The 20,163-nt window shown below is 39.0% G+C and overlaps 2 protein-coding genes across 5 annotated transcripts in view; one reads left to right on the plus strand and one right to left on the minus strand.

The window, feature by feature from the left end:
• LOC135337823 (nephrocystin-3-like) overlaps positions 1-16,278 on the minus strand; it is a 31,567-nt gene extending 15,289 nt beyond the window's left edge. For all 4 annotated transcript variants that reach the window (XR_010395328.1, XR_010395329.1, XM_064533809.1 and 1 more), the window contains exons 1-30: positions 16,001-16,278; positions 14,073-14,239; positions 13,770-13,916; positions 12,970-13,082; positions 11,874-11,966; positions 10,718-10,803; positions 9,992-10,075; positions 9,698-9,773; positions 9,470-9,544; positions 9,186-9,329; positions 9,036-9,139; positions 8,800-8,911; positions 8,597-8,749; positions 8,368-8,465; positions 8,186-8,294; positions 7,348-7,418; positions 6,105-6,165; positions 5,335-5,412; positions 5,224-5,280; positions 5,066-5,167; positions 4,923-5,014; positions 1,228-1,353; positions 1,075-1,172; positions 931-1,013; positions 751-872; positions 615-693; positions 524-564; positions 399-465; positions 221-351; positions 15-131 (exon numbers count right to left, since the gene is read on the minus strand). Coding sequence is in view for 2 of the 4 variants with exons in the window: in XM_064533809.1 (XP_064389879.1) it covers positions 15-131; positions 221-351; positions 399-465; positions 524-564; positions 615-693; positions 751-872; positions 931-1,013; positions 1,075-1,172; positions 1,228-1,353; positions 4,923-5,014; positions 5,066-5,167; positions 5,224-5,280; positions 5,335-5,412; positions 6,105-6,165; positions 7,348-7,418; positions 8,186-8,294; positions 8,368-8,465; positions 8,597-8,749; positions 8,800-8,911; positions 9,036-9,139; positions 9,186-9,329; positions 9,470-9,544; positions 9,698-9,773; positions 9,992-10,075; positions 10,718-10,803; positions 11,874-11,966; positions 12,970-13,082; positions 13,770-13,916; positions 14,073-14,239; positions 16,001-16,149 (3,035 nt within the window). In the remaining 2 variants the exon portion in view is untranslated. The remainder of the gene's footprint in view (positions 1-14; positions 132-220; positions 352-398; positions 466-523; positions 565-614; positions 694-750; positions 873-930; positions 1,014-1,074; positions 1,173-1,227; positions 1,354-4,922; positions 5,015-5,065; positions 5,168-5,223; positions 5,281-5,334; positions 5,413-6,104; positions 6,166-7,347; positions 7,419-8,185; positions 8,295-8,367; positions 8,466-8,596; positions 8,750-8,799; positions 8,912-9,035; positions 9,140-9,185; positions 9,330-9,469; positions 9,545-9,697; positions 9,774-9,991; positions 10,076-10,717; positions 10,804-11,873; positions 11,967-12,969; positions 13,083-13,769; positions 13,917-14,072; positions 14,240-16,000) is intronic.
• A 30-nt stretch (positions 16,279-16,308) lies between these two features.
• On the plus strand, positions 16,309-19,995 carry LOC135337845 (uncharacterized protein YihR-like). The gene is made up of 3 exons (XM_064533849.1): positions 16,309-16,504; positions 18,384-18,565; positions 19,040-19,995. Exons 1-3 carry the CDS (start codon positions 16,309-16,311, stop codon positions 19,790-19,792), a joined length of 1,131 nt encoding a protein of 376 aa, XP_064389919.1. The 3' UTR covers positions 19,793-19,995.
• The last annotated feature ends 168 nt before the right edge of the window (positions 19,996-20,163 follow it).

Here is a 20,163-nt window from a genome sequence, read left to right on the forward strand (position 1 = left end):
AACGAGATACACACCTTTCTTTCTCAGTGTAAAATCTTCCAAGGTTTCGCAAAATAACTACAATTCCATCATGAGCTGGTGCAACAGAGTCATAATGCTTGAGACATTTGAGGAACTTTTCTTCGGCATTGCTTAAAAGTAGTCAGACAATTAGGAACAACTTGATAACATTAATTTACCAAAGAGTGTGTCATAATCATGACATAAGTCTAAAACTTACTCGGTATCTCCATAAACGGCAAGAACAACACCCAGCTGATTGAGACAACGGATTAACACGGTAGAATCATCACCAGTAGAGCAGACCTCTTCAAGGTATTCAACTCGTTTCAATAGAATTTCACTTGTTTCCTGGAATTGATTCATTATTCCAGCTCAAATAATTTTAAAGAACCTACAACAGACGACTGGTTGGATTCTTTCATTGACATCATTCTTGTAAGAATGTCATCCGACATATCATTTCTGAAATTTAATGGGTTACATGCAAACAGTTTGCAACTAAAGTACAATTTGAGCTTACTTTCCGTTCTCTTTATACAATGATGAGAGTTCTCGAAGTACCTGATAAACGAATTTCTTCACTTTTACAGTACTTAGAAATTCATACTCACTTTTAGACAAAACCTGGAGTCAGTAGCATTGCAATCATCAAACGACTCTATTGTTTGAACGTACAAATCTTCAGCAGTCCTACAGATTGTGACATATTCGTAAATTATCACTCTTGTAATTGTATAGTAACCTTACTCTAGATGACCAGCATTTGAATGAACGATCGCTAGTTCATACAACGACTGAGCAATATCAGTGCTGTTAGAGTCTATTTGTGACTCACTCAACTCCAGGGCATGTTGCAATGGTAGCAGAGCCTATTTGGCACACACAAAAAAACAGGAAATTTAACATTCTACATGTGTAAATTTTTACCTGCTGAGCAAACCCCAAACGTGAGAGTAGTTTACCCGTTATTCGAAATAGAGCCAACAACTCCGAAGTGACGATTTTCGTTTCTAAGGTAGTACATTCTACAGTATACAGGAGCCATGTTGTATATTATAGACATAGATTTACCTTCAGTCACCAACAACAATTTGTGGTATTGTTGAACTAGTGAAGCAGGATCTGCATTCAAGTAACTCCAATATCCCAACAACTCCCCGCTCTGTCCACTGTAACAGCCGTGGCATAATGCGAAAGAAAAATTATCAGTTTACACTGTCTTACCTGGCACAAGCCAGAATCAGGATATCAACGTTCAATATAAGGTTAGCCAGTTCTTCTAACATTTCACCTCGCTTTAGCATCCATGGTAACTCTTCCACAATTCTTACTTGCTGCGTTGCATTTTTGCTATGAATAAAATGTCACAAATATTCAGCTTAATCCAGGACGAGAAACTAAATCTAAGTTGGAACATAGATGAACAGTAAAGGGATTGGAAACGACCGGGCCCCCCTGTGTAAAAGGACTCCGCGTTATATTTCGCGCTCGCAAATATTTTCGTGGTTGATCGTTCTGTGTTGTATTTTAACTGTTTCTAGCTCTCTTATCCACTAGAGATCACTCAGAAGCTGGGAGGTACTCTAGAGAAGTAAGTTTATACCACTGACAAGCTCTGAGTCCGTTGTCTTTACTCTGTTTCCAATTTTTGTTGAGTTAAGCTTGAATTACTCTATGTCAACTTTCCTCTTTCCCGAGTCAAAACAGCAAAGTACATTGCTTGACTTGGTTATTATGTATCTAAGTGCTACATAGAATGGCTTCATGCTATGGATAAGCTATACTGTTCATAAACATTTGCAGTATAATCCTTCAAACTGCTTTAGTATACTTTTAGTATACTTTTAGACACACCATGGGCCTTGACCTCTCACGACTTCATAGTAAACTATTCCTTTTTTTATAGCATTTATTTGTTTAGTGATAGTAGCTGAGTGGCTTAGTCGACTTTTTAGAGCTAGATTCTCTTTACTTTATAGAAAAGTCAATATTAAAAGTGATCAATTTCACTGTTTCTATGCAGAGCACATTGTAGAGCAGTCAAGACAGGTAATGAGCATGCTGACTATAAAAATAATCCTCTGTAGTTTTAGCCACACCCTATAACGCGGAGTGTTTCACGCAAACATTTTTGTTTCCAATCCCTCCTACTGTTCTATCTATGGTTGGAGCAAATAATTATGCGAGCTTAAAATAATTACCCTATTACTAGCCTCGATCCCAGCCCCTCTCACTAGAGGGCCTGGTAACCACCGTTTGCGCGTGGGTGGATTCAATAGTAAATTTGTTAGTAAAACTCTTTGTAATTTATCAATTAACCTTTTGTACTATGGTCACCCAACGTGTTTGATTAAACTATTTAGTGTCAAGAGAGAGAAATCGCCATCACAACTCTAGGCTCATACGAAGAGCACTGATCTTACTGAGATGGCATCAAACAAGCGTCTGGAAGCAAGTAGATTTGCCAGAGCCGGTCGATACTGACAGAAAAATGCCTACCACTCTACCACAGTACAAAAGAAGACAAAATCTGACTTTTCAACACTGGAGAGAGCTTGAGCAAGAGCAGAACATAAGTAGGAGCCATCACAACAAAACTAGTCACTAGTCTAGGTCGTAAATGTTGTAAGTAGCTGTGTTATTTTATTTAAAACTGTTGTGATTTGTGCAATGACATCATTGTAAAATATACAATATAATGACTAATTTACTAAGATATCTCGATTCCCAAGAATCTTGGGGCAACTGACGCATGCGCAGACAGTGTATACCAGGCCGTCTTTCTTAACTGAGAGCGGCCTGGAATCCGGCTACCCTATTACTAGAATATTTTGCAGGTGAAAAATGTTTGCGAATGAGCCAAATCAGCAGAAAATTTGACCCTTTGCGATATAACTATTGCGTTCTGGAAAGGATCATGTGTATTTACTAGTTAGGTTTTGCGAATTTAATTGTTGCGAATTGATCAACCCTCGCAAAGTTCGCAAATGTTTGATGCTCGCAAAAATTAATATTCTAGTAATACGGTATTTTAAGGCACTCAAAACATTACCCAATAATTTATTAAAACGTCGCGACACTTCAATGGGATTGTACAGGCCTCGAATTGCTCGCATAAAGTTAGCATAATTATAATTAATACGCATAATTATATTAATTTATAGCACAACAGTATTATAACGTACACGAGTAAAAAAGATAATATGAAACATTGCTAAAATTAAGTTACAAACGCTCTGCCAATCACAACCCATAGGTTTTAATCATACACAGTCGTACTTGTACTATGATGTTCTCTGACACTAAGGAATGTCCATTGAAACTCTCAAGATACTCTAAGCATTTGTACCCAGAGTCCAACCAACTGCGTGGGGTTGGGCACCACTCCAATGTAACGTTTTGTTCCTGCTGCAGAAATTTTGCAGCCCAATCAGATTGCAGAGTTCAAGGGCTGAAGGCGTGGCTCATTAATGAACGAGTCAGTAACTAGTAATTCTCTCAAAATGCAACAATAGTAGACAAGCCAGCTTGATCCAGGAAAACTCCAGGTGGGCAGTTAGAGCTAGTGGCATGCAAAAGTGACTCCTGCAGTAGCATTCCAACTGAGCTTTGCGGTTACCACCCACTTTTGATTAATAATATTCATGCTTAGCCACACCCTAAAGCTAAGTACCAGGGTTGAGCACCACTGCGGCCTTCAAGTGCAAGCACAGATCAAAGAGTGTTGACCACTACCAGAGGAGGTCCGACACGATCACGTGATCTTGTTTTTAATTACGTTCTCTTGTTACATTCCTGTTAAATTTACATTCATTTTCCCATGTACATAATTATAATTATGTTCCTTGACATTGCTTACCAGAATGAAATCATGCTACAAAACTTGGAGACATAATAATTTGGCTCTAGACTTTTCGATAGGTATCGGGGTGAACTCACGGAATATTTACTTTTGTCACTGTGTTCCGCCGGAATGCAGAAAAGCTATAAAACTTTACACCTTGTACAATATTATATCTGCATGTATAGTGCAAAATAAACTCTTCTTTCTTCCTTCTGTCTTACACAGCTATCATAATTATTAAACAATGCTTGACAGCATAAAGAGTGATATAATGCAGTGCATGTAGTATGTATGACTGAGTTGTCTAGTACAGCAGCTCAGAGAAAAACTAACTTTTTTGACGTAAAAGGTAGCTTAAGAGCATGAAAGTTGTTGCTACAATGATGGTGCATATGGTACACATGCTCTGTGGACTATAATCACAGTGAAGCTGGAGTCTTAGAAGTATGGTCCTGGTGCTAGGATCCGTTATCCAGAGTCAGCAAAGAAGTCACAATTCTAGTTTTCTACTAAGTGACCCTTTTCCATTGTTCCTGGTACGGAATCACTTCACCTGTAAATACGTAGGCCTACCTTGAATAAAGGACGGGTGTATAATAGCTGCCAACATGTAAAGTTCAAGCTTCTTAGCTTTTATTCGACAACAAAGCTTTATAATTAACATCAAAATCTTTCACTATTAAAACTAACTTGTTGTGTGAAGGCTATCCATGCTGTAAACGCAGCGCTATAGAATCCAGGTGAGATTTACTGGCCGCGGCACGGCCTCGGGTAATAACAGCTTCTAATCAGTAGGTGTTCATAGTACAAGCTATCTGTGCCATGGATATCTGCATACATGTACATGTATATATTGGATTTGTTTACCCTCGTGCAGTTGTAGGTATTCCCTCGAGGAATACATAGAACTGCCCTCGGGTAGAATACGCACGCAGATATCCAAGGTACAACTTACTATTACATGTATACATACATAATAGCTACATGTGCTAGCTGTCATCCACTGTGATGCTTCGTGCATTAGATTGCACGCGCTAACATTCACTGACATACAAATAGGTTGACAATACCTTACCTAGTACTACTTGAAAAGTAGTCTAAAAGAGGTGGGGTCCAATCACTGAGGTAGTCAATGACATTGTACTGCAACAACACAGCCTCCTGAACCTACATGAGAACCGTAAGAACGCATACAACATGGTTCATATACAGGCAAACCTGCTCATTCGATAGAGAAATGAGACCATCACCAGTGACAAGCATTCTTGATTTCAGCTCCACAATTATTGTAGAAACCAAACCAAGAGAACATCTGGTGATCTAAAGACAAAGTTCAACAGAATATAATTATTTACGTATGACGAATGTAGTGTTACCGCTACGATTTCAGCAAGTAGCAATCCATTCCTTGAGCTGAAAAGGAGCTTCAAAATCTACAAAACAATTATGCCTTTATAATTAAAGAAAGAAACGAGAAAGCAAATTACCTGTCCTACCACTCCAGAAACGTTTGGGTACTGACATGAAAGTTTGTGAATAAAGCAAGCTAGGAGGTCAGGAACATCCTAGAGAAAGTGATTTTCACCGCAAACATAATGATGTAGATACTGCAAACACACAGTAGGTCTAGTGTTAACTCATGCTGTTACAATTAGTGTTCTACTTGTACATGTATTTCATTTCCCAAACATTAACTCTGTTAGTTACGATTTCAGAGGGTATGCGGTCCCCATGTAGAGTGTCCCCCGGACAGTCTTCCCGGACATCTCACCCTAGGGTAGATTGTACCCCTTAGTGAATTTTGTACTCAAGCACAGTAGTAGCATGGATGATTAACATCAGTGAACAAAGTGTATAGCTGTATTTATGAGTTACGTTATCCAGCTTGTTCTATCGATCAAGGAAGTACCATGCAGCTGCATCAGTTTATGACTTCATGTCTGTTTAGCTATTTACTCATTCGTACTAATATGGTCCGGAGCTACATGAATTAGTATAATAATGCTAAACTATTTTTAAACAGAGCTTTAAATAGAGCAGCATGAATGGCTAAGGGAGAATGTCCTGAGGGGGGGACAATATATTTTAAGCATGACAGCCTAGCCTATAGTGTCGATTGTCCCCCCCGGACAGCCTAACCTAACGTCAGATGTCCGGTGGGGAGGCATTCTACCCTATGGTAGGCTATCTGGCCGCAGACACTACTACAGCAGATGGCAGCTAGGTTATCTGTGAATGTACAAAACACAATACACACTTGATATTCATCCAGTTCCTCAATGTATTCATCCAGTTCATCGCCCTCCAAGTTTGAGAATCTGTGATCGAGAAAAAAAAAGTTTGTACTCAAACTTATACGCACCAAACACCACTACCACTACCACTACCAGAACTACATACATCTGTATATGATTCGACAACACAGCACCAAAAACAAGCGAGACAAGAAACATAAATTATGCACACTACACTTCAGTGACAGACCAGATAATGGATAGTATATCTATGGACAGACACTCTATACAGAGATAATAATTATATGTCTTCTGTGAAACATAATTATATCAGTCAGTTCAACTCTAAAATGCAATCAGTTACATGTACATGTATACAACTATGGGTAATTCACGTACATATAATTATAGCTCCAATATACTGCACACGGCCAGGGTGTCATACAGGATTTTGAAGTAGAGGGGAGAAATGAGAAAAGTAACCAGAAAATGTTGCTAAATGAAAGCACCATGGGTGCTGATGCCTCGGTGGAGATGCCAAAGCTACTAATAGCTTCTATACACAATCATGATGAACAATTTTGTTAATTGCTGCATGCAAACTCTAAGAGTGGGTACTGATCGACCATGATTTGTTAAAAACGATCAATGCCAAAAGTTCAAGTCGAAAATTAATGGCTGCATTAGCAGAGCCTTGCGATCGACCATGATTTGAAAAACAATCAATGCCAAAAGTTCAAGTCGAAAATTAATGGCTGCATTAGCAGAGCCTTGCAGCTCTCTTCTCACTCTTGCAGCTACCAATAGCTAGTGTTCTAGTGCAGAGCTAACTACTAAGTAGAGTAGCAATACTCGGTAAACAAGTTTGGCTACGTGCTCTTTTGAAAAGGCTGCAATGGCATTCCAAGTAAGCAAAACTAGGCATAACTCGAGAACAAAGCTTTATTTTGCAAATCCACGAATGTAAAAGTGACTAGAAGCCTATAGAAACTATTACTTGCACTTGATTCATCCTTGAGCAGCTGTAGCAGTCTACACAGACACAGACACACAAACACAATACAGTATATCTCGCTTGCGCATGCTCACCGAGGCATAAAAAAGTTATTTCAATACTCAGCTATCGACACTCAGTCATAATGGAAAGGGGGGGTATCCCCTTCCCCCCCCTGTATGACACCCTGACACCACTGGTTATTATTATTATACCATTTAATGTCCGTATTAGAAAGGATGCACTGATCAACTAGTATGATCAACTAGTACCTGAGCAGGTTCCGTACTGCAACAACACACCATCGCGGGACCTCTGGAGCACAAACAGCAAGCATACTTATCTGCAAACATAATTAAGGGAGAAATACGTACATACAGTGTACGTGTGATTGTGCATGATGCAATTGTTATGTTTAAATTATGTTCCCAATAAGAAAAAAATCATAATTCTCAGCAATCAATCGAATGGTACAATTTTGTAATGCTTTTGTAGCATTTAATGCATATCGTTGTAAGCATGCATGCATGTGTTAAAAGCAGTAGTTCGTACAAGTACATGTACATGTACATGTCACAAGTCACACGATAATGAGACTCATGAAATACAGAAGTAACGAAGTACTAGAGCTTCAAGTACATGCAGCGGTGTTTAGTATCCGGATACAAGCGTAACCTGCAATGCTGTAAGCTCTACCTGCATGTAGACTCCTACTAGCTATAGCAACAACTTTACAGAACTCACGAACTTACCACCAGAAACTTCATTGCTTCAGCACCTAATTTTGAGGCTATCATACTATAATTAAGCGTATATAGCGCTTTACATAATCTATAGCAGCCAGGTGAGCAGAAACAGAAATACGGACGAACTCCAAAATGTACTGGTCCTATCGATGTTCAATCAAACTTCAACCAGACGCAAAAGGGGGCGTAGACATTTCCCACGATAGGTAATCTTAGACACTCGATCAAGTTATAAAAACCCTACAAATTAAACCATAAACCATTAGTAAGACTACATTGTACATGTCTGACGTGCTAAGGTAACAAATCATATATAATCCTGTGCAGCCAAAATCGGGTAATAATTATAATTATTCACCCTTACCTGTTCCTCATTCAACTTGTTGCAATTGGGAATCTTCTCTTGAACTCCATTTATGATTTCAATAATGTCTGTTGATGTTGCAGTGGGAACTGTTGGAGATGGAAGGTTCCTGTGTTTGAATAATTATAGTGATCAAGAACTCTATGCAGCCACTGGCGCAGGCAGCAACATACACTACTTACCTCCATGATTCAGGATGCTTGTCGTCTCTTGCTGACAAAATGACTCTGACATTACTTGGAAGAGGCTTACTAATCCAATTCATGTACTTGTTGTTCTCCTACATAGAGTAACATACATAATTATAATACGAATATGTTAGTAACAACCAACCAGAAATCACTACTCACCTACTTCACACAGAATGTTGAAGTAGGTAACCTATAATTATTATTATATACAATATAGTACCATAATCACATCAGCACCATCGATGATCAGTAATAATCTATCATCAGGGCATTCCAGAAGAGTTGATGCTTTCTCCAAAAGAATACAAAATTCTCGCTCAAGATCAGCAGGGCAGTACGACACTTCACCTTCGTCGTTGCAAAAGTACATCAGCTGAATGTTAATATCACATGACAGACACACCAGGCACTAGAAAGAGGTACCTTTTGCAAAAACCTTCGATAAACAACAGCAACTTCAGCATTAGAGAAACCTTCTCCACTAACAAAATGATAGAACATAATTATTCCCTCATTTTCGGCACGTCGGTCCATCCTATAATCAGGAACGTATGGTAACTAGATAGATTACAGTGTGCATGACCTCTGTACATTATGAGCAGGATAAAAATTAATTATTATACACTCTTGATAACACGTGTAAAACACGATGATTATACCATTTAGCGAGTATGGTTGATTTTCCATTGCCACCAGGCCCTGACAATAGAAGAGTTGCTACAGGCCCTGTTTCAGCAATGTACTCGTCAAGTTGAGAAAACACCTACAAGAAAGAAGATTTAACTCAGAATGCAAAAAGTGAAAACTACCTGCTCCAGTCCAACAAGAGAAAGAGGTGCATCTTCTAGCAAACTTTCCAAAATTTGGACTTGCTCCCATTCACGGCGCTTGTCCTGCTGATAAGCAATCATCTCCATGACGTCCAGTTGAGTTTTGGTCTCAAAAACATCAAACTACATACAAGAGTGAGTAATATGCTGTAAGTGCTGCACAATAACTGTAAGTTTTTCACATCACTCTGGACAACAAAAGGTACACATTTTGTAGCAAGAACATACAGCACGTATGTACTGCACATTCAGAGTTGACACACCTGCTTCAAGGTCTGGTTGAGCTCACTATACAACCACACCAAATGTTCTTGCCGACTCTCCTTGCATTCATTGATCTAAAATGCAAGGAAGAAGATATCAGAAACAATAATTACTGGAGAGACTTACTGAGGTTTCTATATACATAATTTTACTGGTATATAAATGTATGCAATGTGTGTTTATATATACACCAGACCTAATACAGTGAATAAGTCAAAATTACTAACACGAGCATTGTCATATGACTTCATTTTCTTGATTCTTTCCTTCAGGCGGCAACTCTTTGATGGAGAATCTTGGTTACTATGGGGGATAAAGAGTGAATAAGTATAAGCTACATACATGTACCTATACCAAGGTGTATACCTGTGGTGTATCTACAGCCAGAACATAAAATTTATTATGGGCTCATAGTATGTATATTTTAGTGAAGAATTTTTTGGTGGAAATCGAGGTGAGGGTCAGAAAATATAGACTATAATTATACTGAAAACCACACCGCCCTTACTATTAATTCCTACCTCCCTCCAGGAAGAAGCAAAAACAAACAAGGTCTTGTGCTTGGACAGTTAAGAAATCCTGTCTCAATCTCAACTTTAGTCAACCTGAAAAATTAAACAGTTGCTAGTTTCAAAGGTACAACATCAGAATGACAAGACGTATATGTATAATAATATGTTTATTTTAAATACAGTGGACTTTCGCTATTTTTGTTACCTTAGGACAGAGCATTTTGGCTGCATTAGCTACATGTAGGTGGCCGCAATTCGAAAAGTGATCACATGTAATTTGCACTCCTGATTCTAAGCCAATGGTTGTCTCGAGGGTAATAAATCGATCATCATAATAATTCTCTATTCGAGTGTACATGTAATCAAATTTTCGTTTAATTGCCGAACACCCAAAAGTTATATATGGCCAGAGTACAAGTATAAATATGGTTTGGGTTTCACAGTTGACGAACTAGTGAGGGGGCATATTTCAGGGCCAGTTTTGTACAGTATTGATCTACATGTAGCTAGCATGCAATGCGTGAGTGACTATATACGTATAAGCAAACGGTTGTTATAATTGAGGTAACTGTAAATAGGAGAGCTGGTAATAGCGAGAGTCCACTGCAAACATAAAAAAACAGAAGAACACACTTAGCTGCTGTCCAAGCACATGCGCACACACACACACAACACACACTAGGGGGAGGGGGAATACGTACATGTAAAATACCCACAGTATACTAGTGTGCTTACTCTGTAGCGTCATCCTTCAGTAGAGCAACGAAGATGTCTGTCTTGCCAACAAGATCAGCAGCATAAGACAAGGTCTGTTCATCAGTCTAAAATTAAACATAGTGATCGTGTTAGTAGCTAAAGACAACACTTAAGATACTTTTGCTAGGTATCAGCCAATTGGCACACCAACAAATATTTTAATTATCTTGTTGTCGATCCTGGGTCTCAAGGTCGAGCAATTGATTGCTTTTACTCCCCTTTCGATCTAATTAAAGCATCGTTCATCGCTCTAATACAAACATAATTTCAGTGTGGTTGTTATAAATGTACATGTACCCATAGATATAGTAGAAGAGAGGGATTGACGTCATGCCTCTACATTGAAGTCTACGTAGTGACTCTGAAGCCATCCATGCTATCCGTGTTTCGCTCTGAAACACACACAAAAACTCGGGAAACTTATTGTATGCAATGCATGCTTCTCAAGGACTCCTCCAACACTTAACCTAGGGCCCCCTGATGGTGAGTATCATTTGGAAGAGAAGAATATGCAGCTAGAAGTACACAGAATTACGCTTGTGTACCTACATGTATAGTACCTGATATACATGCTAAGGCTGTGTAAGTAAGTAGTATGTTGTGTCCTAAACGGCCATAAGCATGAGGTTAAGTTGATGATTAGCAGCAGTGGACTTTTTACAGACAGAAAAAACGACCTTTATGAAGTATTCATGGTAAATTCCAACGTTAGAAGTAAGCCTCGATCAAAACCACGGGTAAATAGGGATCGAAACTCGAGGTCGCTTCAGTTGCCAATCCCTCTCTTCTACTTTATCTACATGTACGATGTACGCACCTTAGGGTGATTCAAAAATGCTGGGCTCATAGCAAACTAGTCTCGTCCCTGACTGCAACTGATGGTAGAATAGATTCAACAACGTTTAAAAATGAAAACTACAACTGCATCTTGTTCCTAACTGCTAATTAAAAGCATCGGGGTGTGCTGAAAGCACTTTGTAGTACGTGCAACAGGTGCACCTTTAAAAGATGTATGGCGGAAAGCCAACACTCATCCCATCCATACCTACATCCTTTCAAACACATATCAGTTTATCGTTACCTAAACATTGGTCCATGCACATATACAGGCACTAGTTTACGCACTGCAACTTACAAGAGTACGCTGTACATCAGATGTAGTCAAGACAACAGCATTTAGGTAACTTCCACAAGAATGAGCCATTGCATCAAGTTGTGGCATAAATTCCTGAGAACATGTTCACAGTGCATTTAGGATATAATTAAAGAGTAGAGTACCACAATTTACCACAATTAAACAACACTTTTAAGTTACGACACGATTAATATGTACACTTTGAATGTATCAACACATGCACCCAAAAGCTAAACTGGAGGTGAGTATGTGGTTTCTATAATCATAACAGCAAACAGCTTATACTTAGCGATGGAAGGAACAAATTTTGCGGCTAAGGTTGGAATTCTGGCACGTGGATAGTTCACCCACAGTTTAATCTGGCTTGAAAGATAAAAGTTTCAGAATGCAGGTAGCAATTAGCGGTATGCAAGGCCCATGACCACTAATTATGCCTCGAGGCGTAGCTGCACGAGGAATACGGTAAAGCTGACTGCATGTGTCACACTGTTCGTTTCTGTCGGTGTGTGACACGTATAACTGCTCAACGGACAAAGGCGTTTCCTTCCTTCCGACAGGAGCTTGAGAGCCTGGGCCTGTTCTGCAATAAGAGTGAGGCCTTCTTGCTTCAGCAAGACATTTAATGTATACATTAATCTGAACAACTTGAACTGACCAATCCGAGCGCTGAGAGCCACCACTTGCCTCGAGGCAGCAATAATGTTAGTGCAAAATTGAAACTTGCCATAGCTAGCTAGCTAGATAATCTATTGGCTAGAGAGTTTAGTACTTGAGAGCATAATTATACAGAGCTAAATTACAGCCTTATCAGGGTGTCATACAGGATTTTGAAGTAGAGGGGGGAAATGAGAAAAGTAACCAGAAAATGTTGCTAAAAAAAGGTCAACTGTTATTTCAATACCCAGCTATGGACACTCAGTCATAATTGAAGGGGGGGGGGGAATTTGGAGCTAGGGGGAATATCCCCCCTTTCCCCCCCTGTATGACACCCTGCTTATATACGGGGACATATGACAGGAAACGAAATGTGAACGTCATATTTTTCATATTAAAGAAAATCGGCCTGGGAACGAGGCTAAGAGGAACAATTACACACCTCCCAGAACAAGTTGAGCTCCTGGTGAGTATCCAGAGGGGCGGAGATGTACAGAGTGAGAACATACTTCCAGTTACTTGTCCATGGTGAGCCTGCTTTCCATGTCAGTACATCTACACCAACAATAAAAAAAAAACATACAAGACATGTATGTGCTTGGGCATATACATGTAACGTAATAGCTGGAATGCGGAAAACATATGGAACATGGAACAGAATGTGGAATGGAATATGGAACGACATTGCACGTGCACATTACATTGCTGAGTCAGTGAAAATTCCACATGAAATGATTTTCATTTCTTCATCACAAGTACATATTACTTATTCCTACAAAAAGCGAGCTGAGTCTCCAATGTAACTATTCTCCTGGCTCTGCACTCAGAATTAATCACACAGACAAACAAACAAACCAACCGACTACTATAACCCGTGGCCGCGTAATTCATGTAGAAAGTAAAAAATAAGTAATAGAAATGGGATACCTTAATGTTACTACTATAAACAGGTTATTTTAGTGCATTATAGCGAATTAAAAAAACTAATGAAAATGTAATTTTGAGAGTATGCTAAACAAGCTAGCCCTTTTTTCATCAACATCTGATGCGATTAAAATAAAGATACGCTTATAGTCGAGTAAGCGCTAATAATCCAGTTTCTACGGTATAATTATTATATGTACATGCATGGATACACATGTACCAGTGTTACTAATTCTTTGTCAACTGACTGCAGTATATCTAACTACGTACTTAAACTAGGAATTTGCAACGCAATAACACCATCATTTTCACAATCACCTTCATCCTCATTGATGATAGCTTGTAACAAGTTGATTGTTGATCCCATACCCTCCCATTTGCTGAGTGTTTCCACAGCTTCCACAGCAGACAGTTTGGGCAGTGAGTAGAAGGGTGAAACAGTGCTCATTGCTAACACCTTGGCATCTGCACAGTACGTAAATTTAACACAAGACCTGCTTGCACAGCACATACATTCAATTACAGCACGTGTATGAACATGAGCACCTCATCTAACACAATAATACATAATAAATTATATACTCTAGTGAACAAATTGAAGCAATTAAAACAACACAAAACCTCTAGAATCGAGAATCTCCACTCCACCATCATCACTGTCCAATGCTGCATTAAGACGGGCTTCTAGGCTTTGATTGATGCTCTTTAATGTGGCTATCTCCATTTCATTCTCATCACGAGTGTTAAGAAACATTTTTTCCCGTAATTCAAACTCGTGCCGCATTAATCTACATAATCAAATTCACAAAAGAAATTGAGTGTGTCTGTGCAAAAAGGTTACAGTGCATTTAGTCTATAGAGTAAAAAAAACGTAAATTTGTTCAGTACATGTAGGGGAGTAAGGCTACATAATGATGAGACCGGATGATGACCAGCACTAGTGATTGTAGCATTTCTACTGCTGATACCATTGTGTAGGTAAAAGAACGATCTACAAAAAGATCTCCTAGTAACGTTGACAAAGCTAATTCTCAGAAGTCAGTATGTGTCCCGCCAATTTGAGCTAATGGCCAACCAAAGTGTTGTTTGTTCGGACATAATTATGGCTGAACATTTACTTTGTGCACTACAAAGTATAAGGATAGATCAGCTACATGTATATAAGCAAGAAATCATACGCATCTATTGCCTTACAAGCTTACCAGAGGTTGTTTTAAACGCCGACTAAGTCACTTCTCTAAATTACATGTAACCAGGGCGTATAAAAGTAGAGGCATGCAACAGCAAAAAAGCAAAGTTCAAATGTGGGTGGATGAATGTGCATGAAATGCTAAAAATACAAATTTCTATTTTTAGCACATCATTACAAATTCACACATTCCTCCGCCAACGTTTGAATTCTGCTAGCTACACATGTACGTGTACTAGATACCGAGTTGCATGCCCTCTCTTCTTTTATACGCCCTTGATGTAAAGTATAAATTACTGCAAAATGAAGAGTGGTACGTTGAAGTCATGTTGGCGAAAACCATGGAGACCGTGTGGGCAGAGCTTAGAATTTGTAGATTCAGTTTTGAGCCCAATAAACCACCCACAGAATAACTAGACTTAGAACAGCAATAATAATAATTGAAAGTCCCAGTCCTTAATGCACCAGAGAGAAAGTACCCTCATACTTCAGACACATGCACTTCGACATGTATTATGTCGAATTCCAGATATGTATGTTTACTAGGGTGGAATGTACCTATGTCGAAGTTCCTGCTGCTTCAATCACAAAGCAAACAGACTGTCTAGCACTGTACGCCGTGCGTCTACAGCTTCAATTACAGTGTAAACAAATTTTTTTACACCCATAAGGTCTTGCATCAAGGCGACTCGACTGTTGCATGGTATCGTCCAGAGGAGGCGGGACATGTGTCCATAAGTCACATGGCAATGGAATGTGTGGCATACAATGTTTACGTTAGGCTCTTGACCTTTAACCTTTTCTTAGATTTCAGTGTAGCTATGGTGCCTGTGGTAGATCTACTGTTGTGCTCTCTAGCAAGCTCACATCACTTTCCAACATTATAAACTGTTATGGAAGATGGCAACTGATCTGAGTTAACCCTCTTAGACTGCTCTCCATAGCAGCCTATGTACAATGAAAACCACTAGGTTTGATGGTGAATTTCAAGCTATTGAGCCGGGATCCTACGGGGATCGCTGATCCACAAGTTAGTACCATCCTTTCACTACATGATAACAAAATTTTAAAGAATATGACCGTGGGATCACTGCTGTTTCGGCTGCTTGAAGATCCGCACTTTTCATGCACAAACTCTTGTCTAAATCTTTGCCGTGGATTGTTAATTATTGAGGCACACGTGATGCGTTTCCTACCTCCTCTGGGTATCATCCTGGTATCACAAACATGCCTTTATATAAGCCATGTATAAAATTAATTGCTGCGACGGTTGGCACTTCTTAACTCAAAAATTGCGCTCAGTCGGATAATTATAGTAACTTATGGCGGGCTGTATCTGACAATTTAATACGATAGATACCTCATATCTTCTTCAGCTTGCAACAATTCCTTCTGGGCCTGCACCTTTTCCTTCAAGAGTTTTTGGAACACTCCATCTTGAGCACGGACTTTCAACTGCAAACGACTGTTTTCCAGTCTAAGTGTGTCCAGTTCTGATAGATCAGTCATTTCAACGGCTCTCTGATCTGACCATGTACCTTAGACCAGAGATAGAGTAATAGTTTTTCTCTGCTTAGACCAAAATCGAGACCAACCAAAATTACGTTTAGTCTAGTCTGGGACATTGGGTATAGGGCGTGGCCACATAATTACCAGCTATTTGTACACATGTACAGTGCAGTACAGGTACTAGCTCTTTACGTACCTAGCACTAGCACTGTACTGCACTGGAAGATGAGAAGTATCTTTATTTCATCGCTGTTACTTTCACTACTGTTTTATGAGTGCATTGGTTCTGTATATAAGATCGAGAGTTCGAGTATTGGCTCCCTCAAGTGCAAAGTATTGAGAAACACTCAAACAGGTACATGTACGTTGGCAATGAATAGATCTACTGTAAACGTAACCGGGTGCGAGGGTATACACTTTCGTGGAAAGAACCAAAGATTTTGCGTTTTACAATTTAATTAGTAGGTCTACAAACCAAATTAATCTTATGTTTCACGGATTTTCCGGGTCACATTTTTGCAGAATGCCAAAAAAACCAATTAGTGGTCCAGGTCAGAGGTCAGAATGGCCACGTGATCTAGCAAAACGTAGTAATGTTTTGCTAAAGTGACTTTTTGTGGTTTGTTGTGACTCTGGGTGTGGTTTTATAATGATATTCATTGATTTTTTCTTTTTTTACCTGCCACCCTGGTCTGTTTTTGGGGATTAAATGTCCATGAAACATAAGATCAATTTGGTGTGGCCTTACTACCTACGTATAGCGCAAAATTTTCGAGGCACTTACTATTTCGTGGAATGGCCTCTAAAAGTTTTCGTTGCACAATGTTCGCGGAATGACTGCTTACCAGAAGCCACGCCTTTAATCTTTGCACGTCATAGCAGATACTTATAATTAAAGAAAATTTTCATGGGCTTAATTTTCGTATATATAGGATTGCTAACCCAAGAAATCCGCGAAAATTTCGCGCTATACGGTATTGGTTACCGTAAATTTAAGGCGATAGGCGACACGTTTAAATAATTACAAAGCCAGAGGTCGTTTCTTTTGGAGGTTGAACAATTATATTGAAGTCCTGGTGTCGCATATAATCGGAGGTTACTCTACTATCCTCGATTATAGGCCGCTTAAATTACATTCTTTCTTGCGGCCTGGAATCGAGGCTATGGTGTATTCGTGAGGTCTGCTAAGTGTTGGTCGTGCCATCAAGACACCGCCCCCCATGGACCTGGCTATGTCAGAACTCTAATTCAACTGTATCTGCATAAGGCCACTGTTAGTTGCATACTTGTTTCAGATCAACCTCCCTCCTCGGTTTTGCTCACCTCCTCAATTAAGTCATTATTGCTGATGTCAGCCATTATTTGAGGTCAAAGTCCTTTTTTTGGCTGACATTGAATTATTTTACCATGTGCCATGTTGCAAGTTGCATTGTGCACCAAAAAGCCAGTGCGTAAAAAAATTAATTGTTCAGACTCTGTCCTTTTGTGTATTTTCATCAGTTAAAAAAACAAGCTATGGTTTGACCTCTATTTAGGACGCGACATAAAAAATAATTGTCAACGCAGCAGTTGCTACTTTTAGAGATAGGAAAATTGGAAAAGATCGAGGGTGTCGCATATTTGGAGGGTTGCTTTAAATCGAATAAGTACGGTAACAGCCTTTTGGCGCATGCATGCATGCTATGATCGTGGGTATTATGTTGGCATTTAGATACGTTCCTTCCATTGTTTCCATTGTGCCATATATTTTAATAAGGTCAATTTCGAGCTGCACAATTTTTGTGGTTCAGGTCAATCTGCTAATTGCTATAATTATAATAATTATTATAATGAATTATAACTTCCGATAGTATAAATAGTATAAGGGGCATTAAGATAATTGGATTTTGAGCATTCCGCGAATTAGCCCTCGAAAAACACTATAAAAACAATCACCGCTCAAACGCACATAAACTTCTATTGGTTTTTACCCTGAATGCACAGTACGTCTTGACTAAATGCCTTGAGCGATACAAAAAATACACGACGCGACAGTCTATCGCATAAATAGCAGTATAGTAATATATCGTGCATACATTTTTAGCATTCTCTTTGTTGTACATTCTCATTGTCTCGTCCGCTTGAAACTTCAAAATGTGTCTTTTATGCCCCGTTTACACGAGGCCATTAATCCGGATTATGTTGCTTAAGTACGTATATACGGACTGCTATTCTTTATGGTGTTTTGTACGCAGGGGAGTCCAGTACAATTGTAACTGATTTTGGAGCCCGCGTGGAGGAGCTGATCTTGAAATCTTCTATCAGTGGAAAGTTACGAAGTGTGCTTTTGACTCATAACAATAATGCCGCTGCTATCATTGAAAACTCGTGGTGGAAAGGAATGATCTTGCTACCATGGGCAAACAGAATTGCAAAGGTATATACGCGTACGTATTATAATCACTCGATTACCTTGCACCTTCCTATCCCAAAATATTTTCGAGTGAAAGGAGAAAAGTATAGGAGATATTGAAGGTACTTCTTATGAAAGAAAACCAAAATCCTAAAATAGCTCTTAATATTTTACTTTATAGCATACTGAGTTTGTTCCGTAAGGGTTGTTTTCCTAGGCCCTGTCAACATAATTATTATGTTTCTTCCTCAAAATCTCCCAAATGAGTGTCACCAACTACATTTATAGTTTTTTCATTGTAATGAAGTAATATCTCCTATACTTTCCTCATAGCGGGGTATTTTCAAGGCCGAACAAAAGTGAATGTTCTGACATTCACTGATTTTTCAATTTATATGCGTTCAATTATACCGTATATACATGACAATCTGTCATTGGGTCCTACCGCAAACTTAATTGGGAATCATGTACATTGTATATAAAACTGATTTTTTTCAGGGACAGTACTCGTTTTTCAATGAAGCGTACCAACTTAATGTCAACGAGAACAGTACCAACCCCACACATGTGAATGCTCTTCATGGACTTTTGGCAGGAAAAGTGTTCCAGGTGGCCAATGCAGACGCTACAGACGAATCAGCAGTACTCGGGGTCAGCTACAGTTTTCCAGGTAACGAAAAAGGTTACCCCTTCAAGCTAACTGTGATGATTGAGTATACACTGGACAAAAATGGGTTTAAGGTTGGGTTTACAATTGCTAATGACATGGCTACAACTCCATTGCCATTCTATGTGGGCTGGCATCCCTACTTTGCTTGTGAAGCATATAAGGCGTATGTTACTCTTGACCCATGTGCGAAATGGTCACATGTAGAAATGAACGAAAATTTCAATCCCACTGGAATCACTAATACATTCAAAGGATTTGATGGCACAACTCCCATTGGAGGCACGTCAGCTAAGCCAACATTTTATGATGATGAGTATAAGGTTCTAACTTCTCCCAATGATTGTCCAAGAATGGAAACAAAACTCTATGACCCTGATAGTAACCAAACTGTTGTCTTATGGCAAGACAGCAATTTCAGATTTGTTCATGTATTCACTGGATCAGCATCTTTGTTCAAGGAGAATGCAGTTGCCATAGAGCCAATGGGTGGTATGGCTGATGCCTACAATAATCATGATCATCTCAGTGTCATTAGTGGTGATGAAGTATGGAAAGGAGAATTCGGTGTGTATGTTACCTGACGCTTTTTTAGCTACTATCTGCTTGTCCTATGCACTTTTCTATAGTTTTATGTTGTTGTATAGGCTTAGCTGTAGCCGGTTTTTTGTCGTAATTATTATTCTAGTGCACACATTTTGTGTTATAATAGTTATGTAATTTTGTGATAATTATAATCGTAACAATAATATTCAAACACCGTGAATAAAAAAATCTTCAGACCATGTTCGGTATTGATCAAAAAGTATTGAGTGTTATATACGGAGGAGGATTAGTGTACGCGTGATATAATTTTATTGTGTTCCAGTAGACTCGTTAATATAGGTTAATAATGTAACTGTACTTATAGTTATATGCAAGCGGCTATAACTATCACAGTACGTACAGGCCTAGC

The sequence above is a fragment of the Halichondria panicea genome, chromosome 6 (assembly GCF_963675165.1).
Source record: "Halichondria panicea chromosome 6, odHalPani1.1, whole genome shotgun sequence".
Lineage (NCBI taxonomy): Eukaryota > Metazoa > Porifera > Demospongiae > Suberitida > Halichondriidae > Halichondria > Halichondria panicea.

Excerpts from the sequence above, each read along its gene's own strand:
- LOC135337845 (XM_064533849.1), top strand. The coding sequence starts at position 16,309 with ATGTACAGTGCAGTACAGGTACTAGCTCTTTACGTACCTAGCACTAGC. Across the intron at positions 16,505-18,383 it reads ATTGAGAAACACTCAAACAG|GGGAGTCCAGTACAATTGTA; the intron begins GTACATGTACGT and ends TTTTGTACGCAG. Across the intron at positions 18,566-19,039 it reads GGGCAAACAGAATTGCAAAG|GGACAGTACTCGTTTTTCAA; the intron begins GTATATACGCGT and ends GATTTTTTTCAG.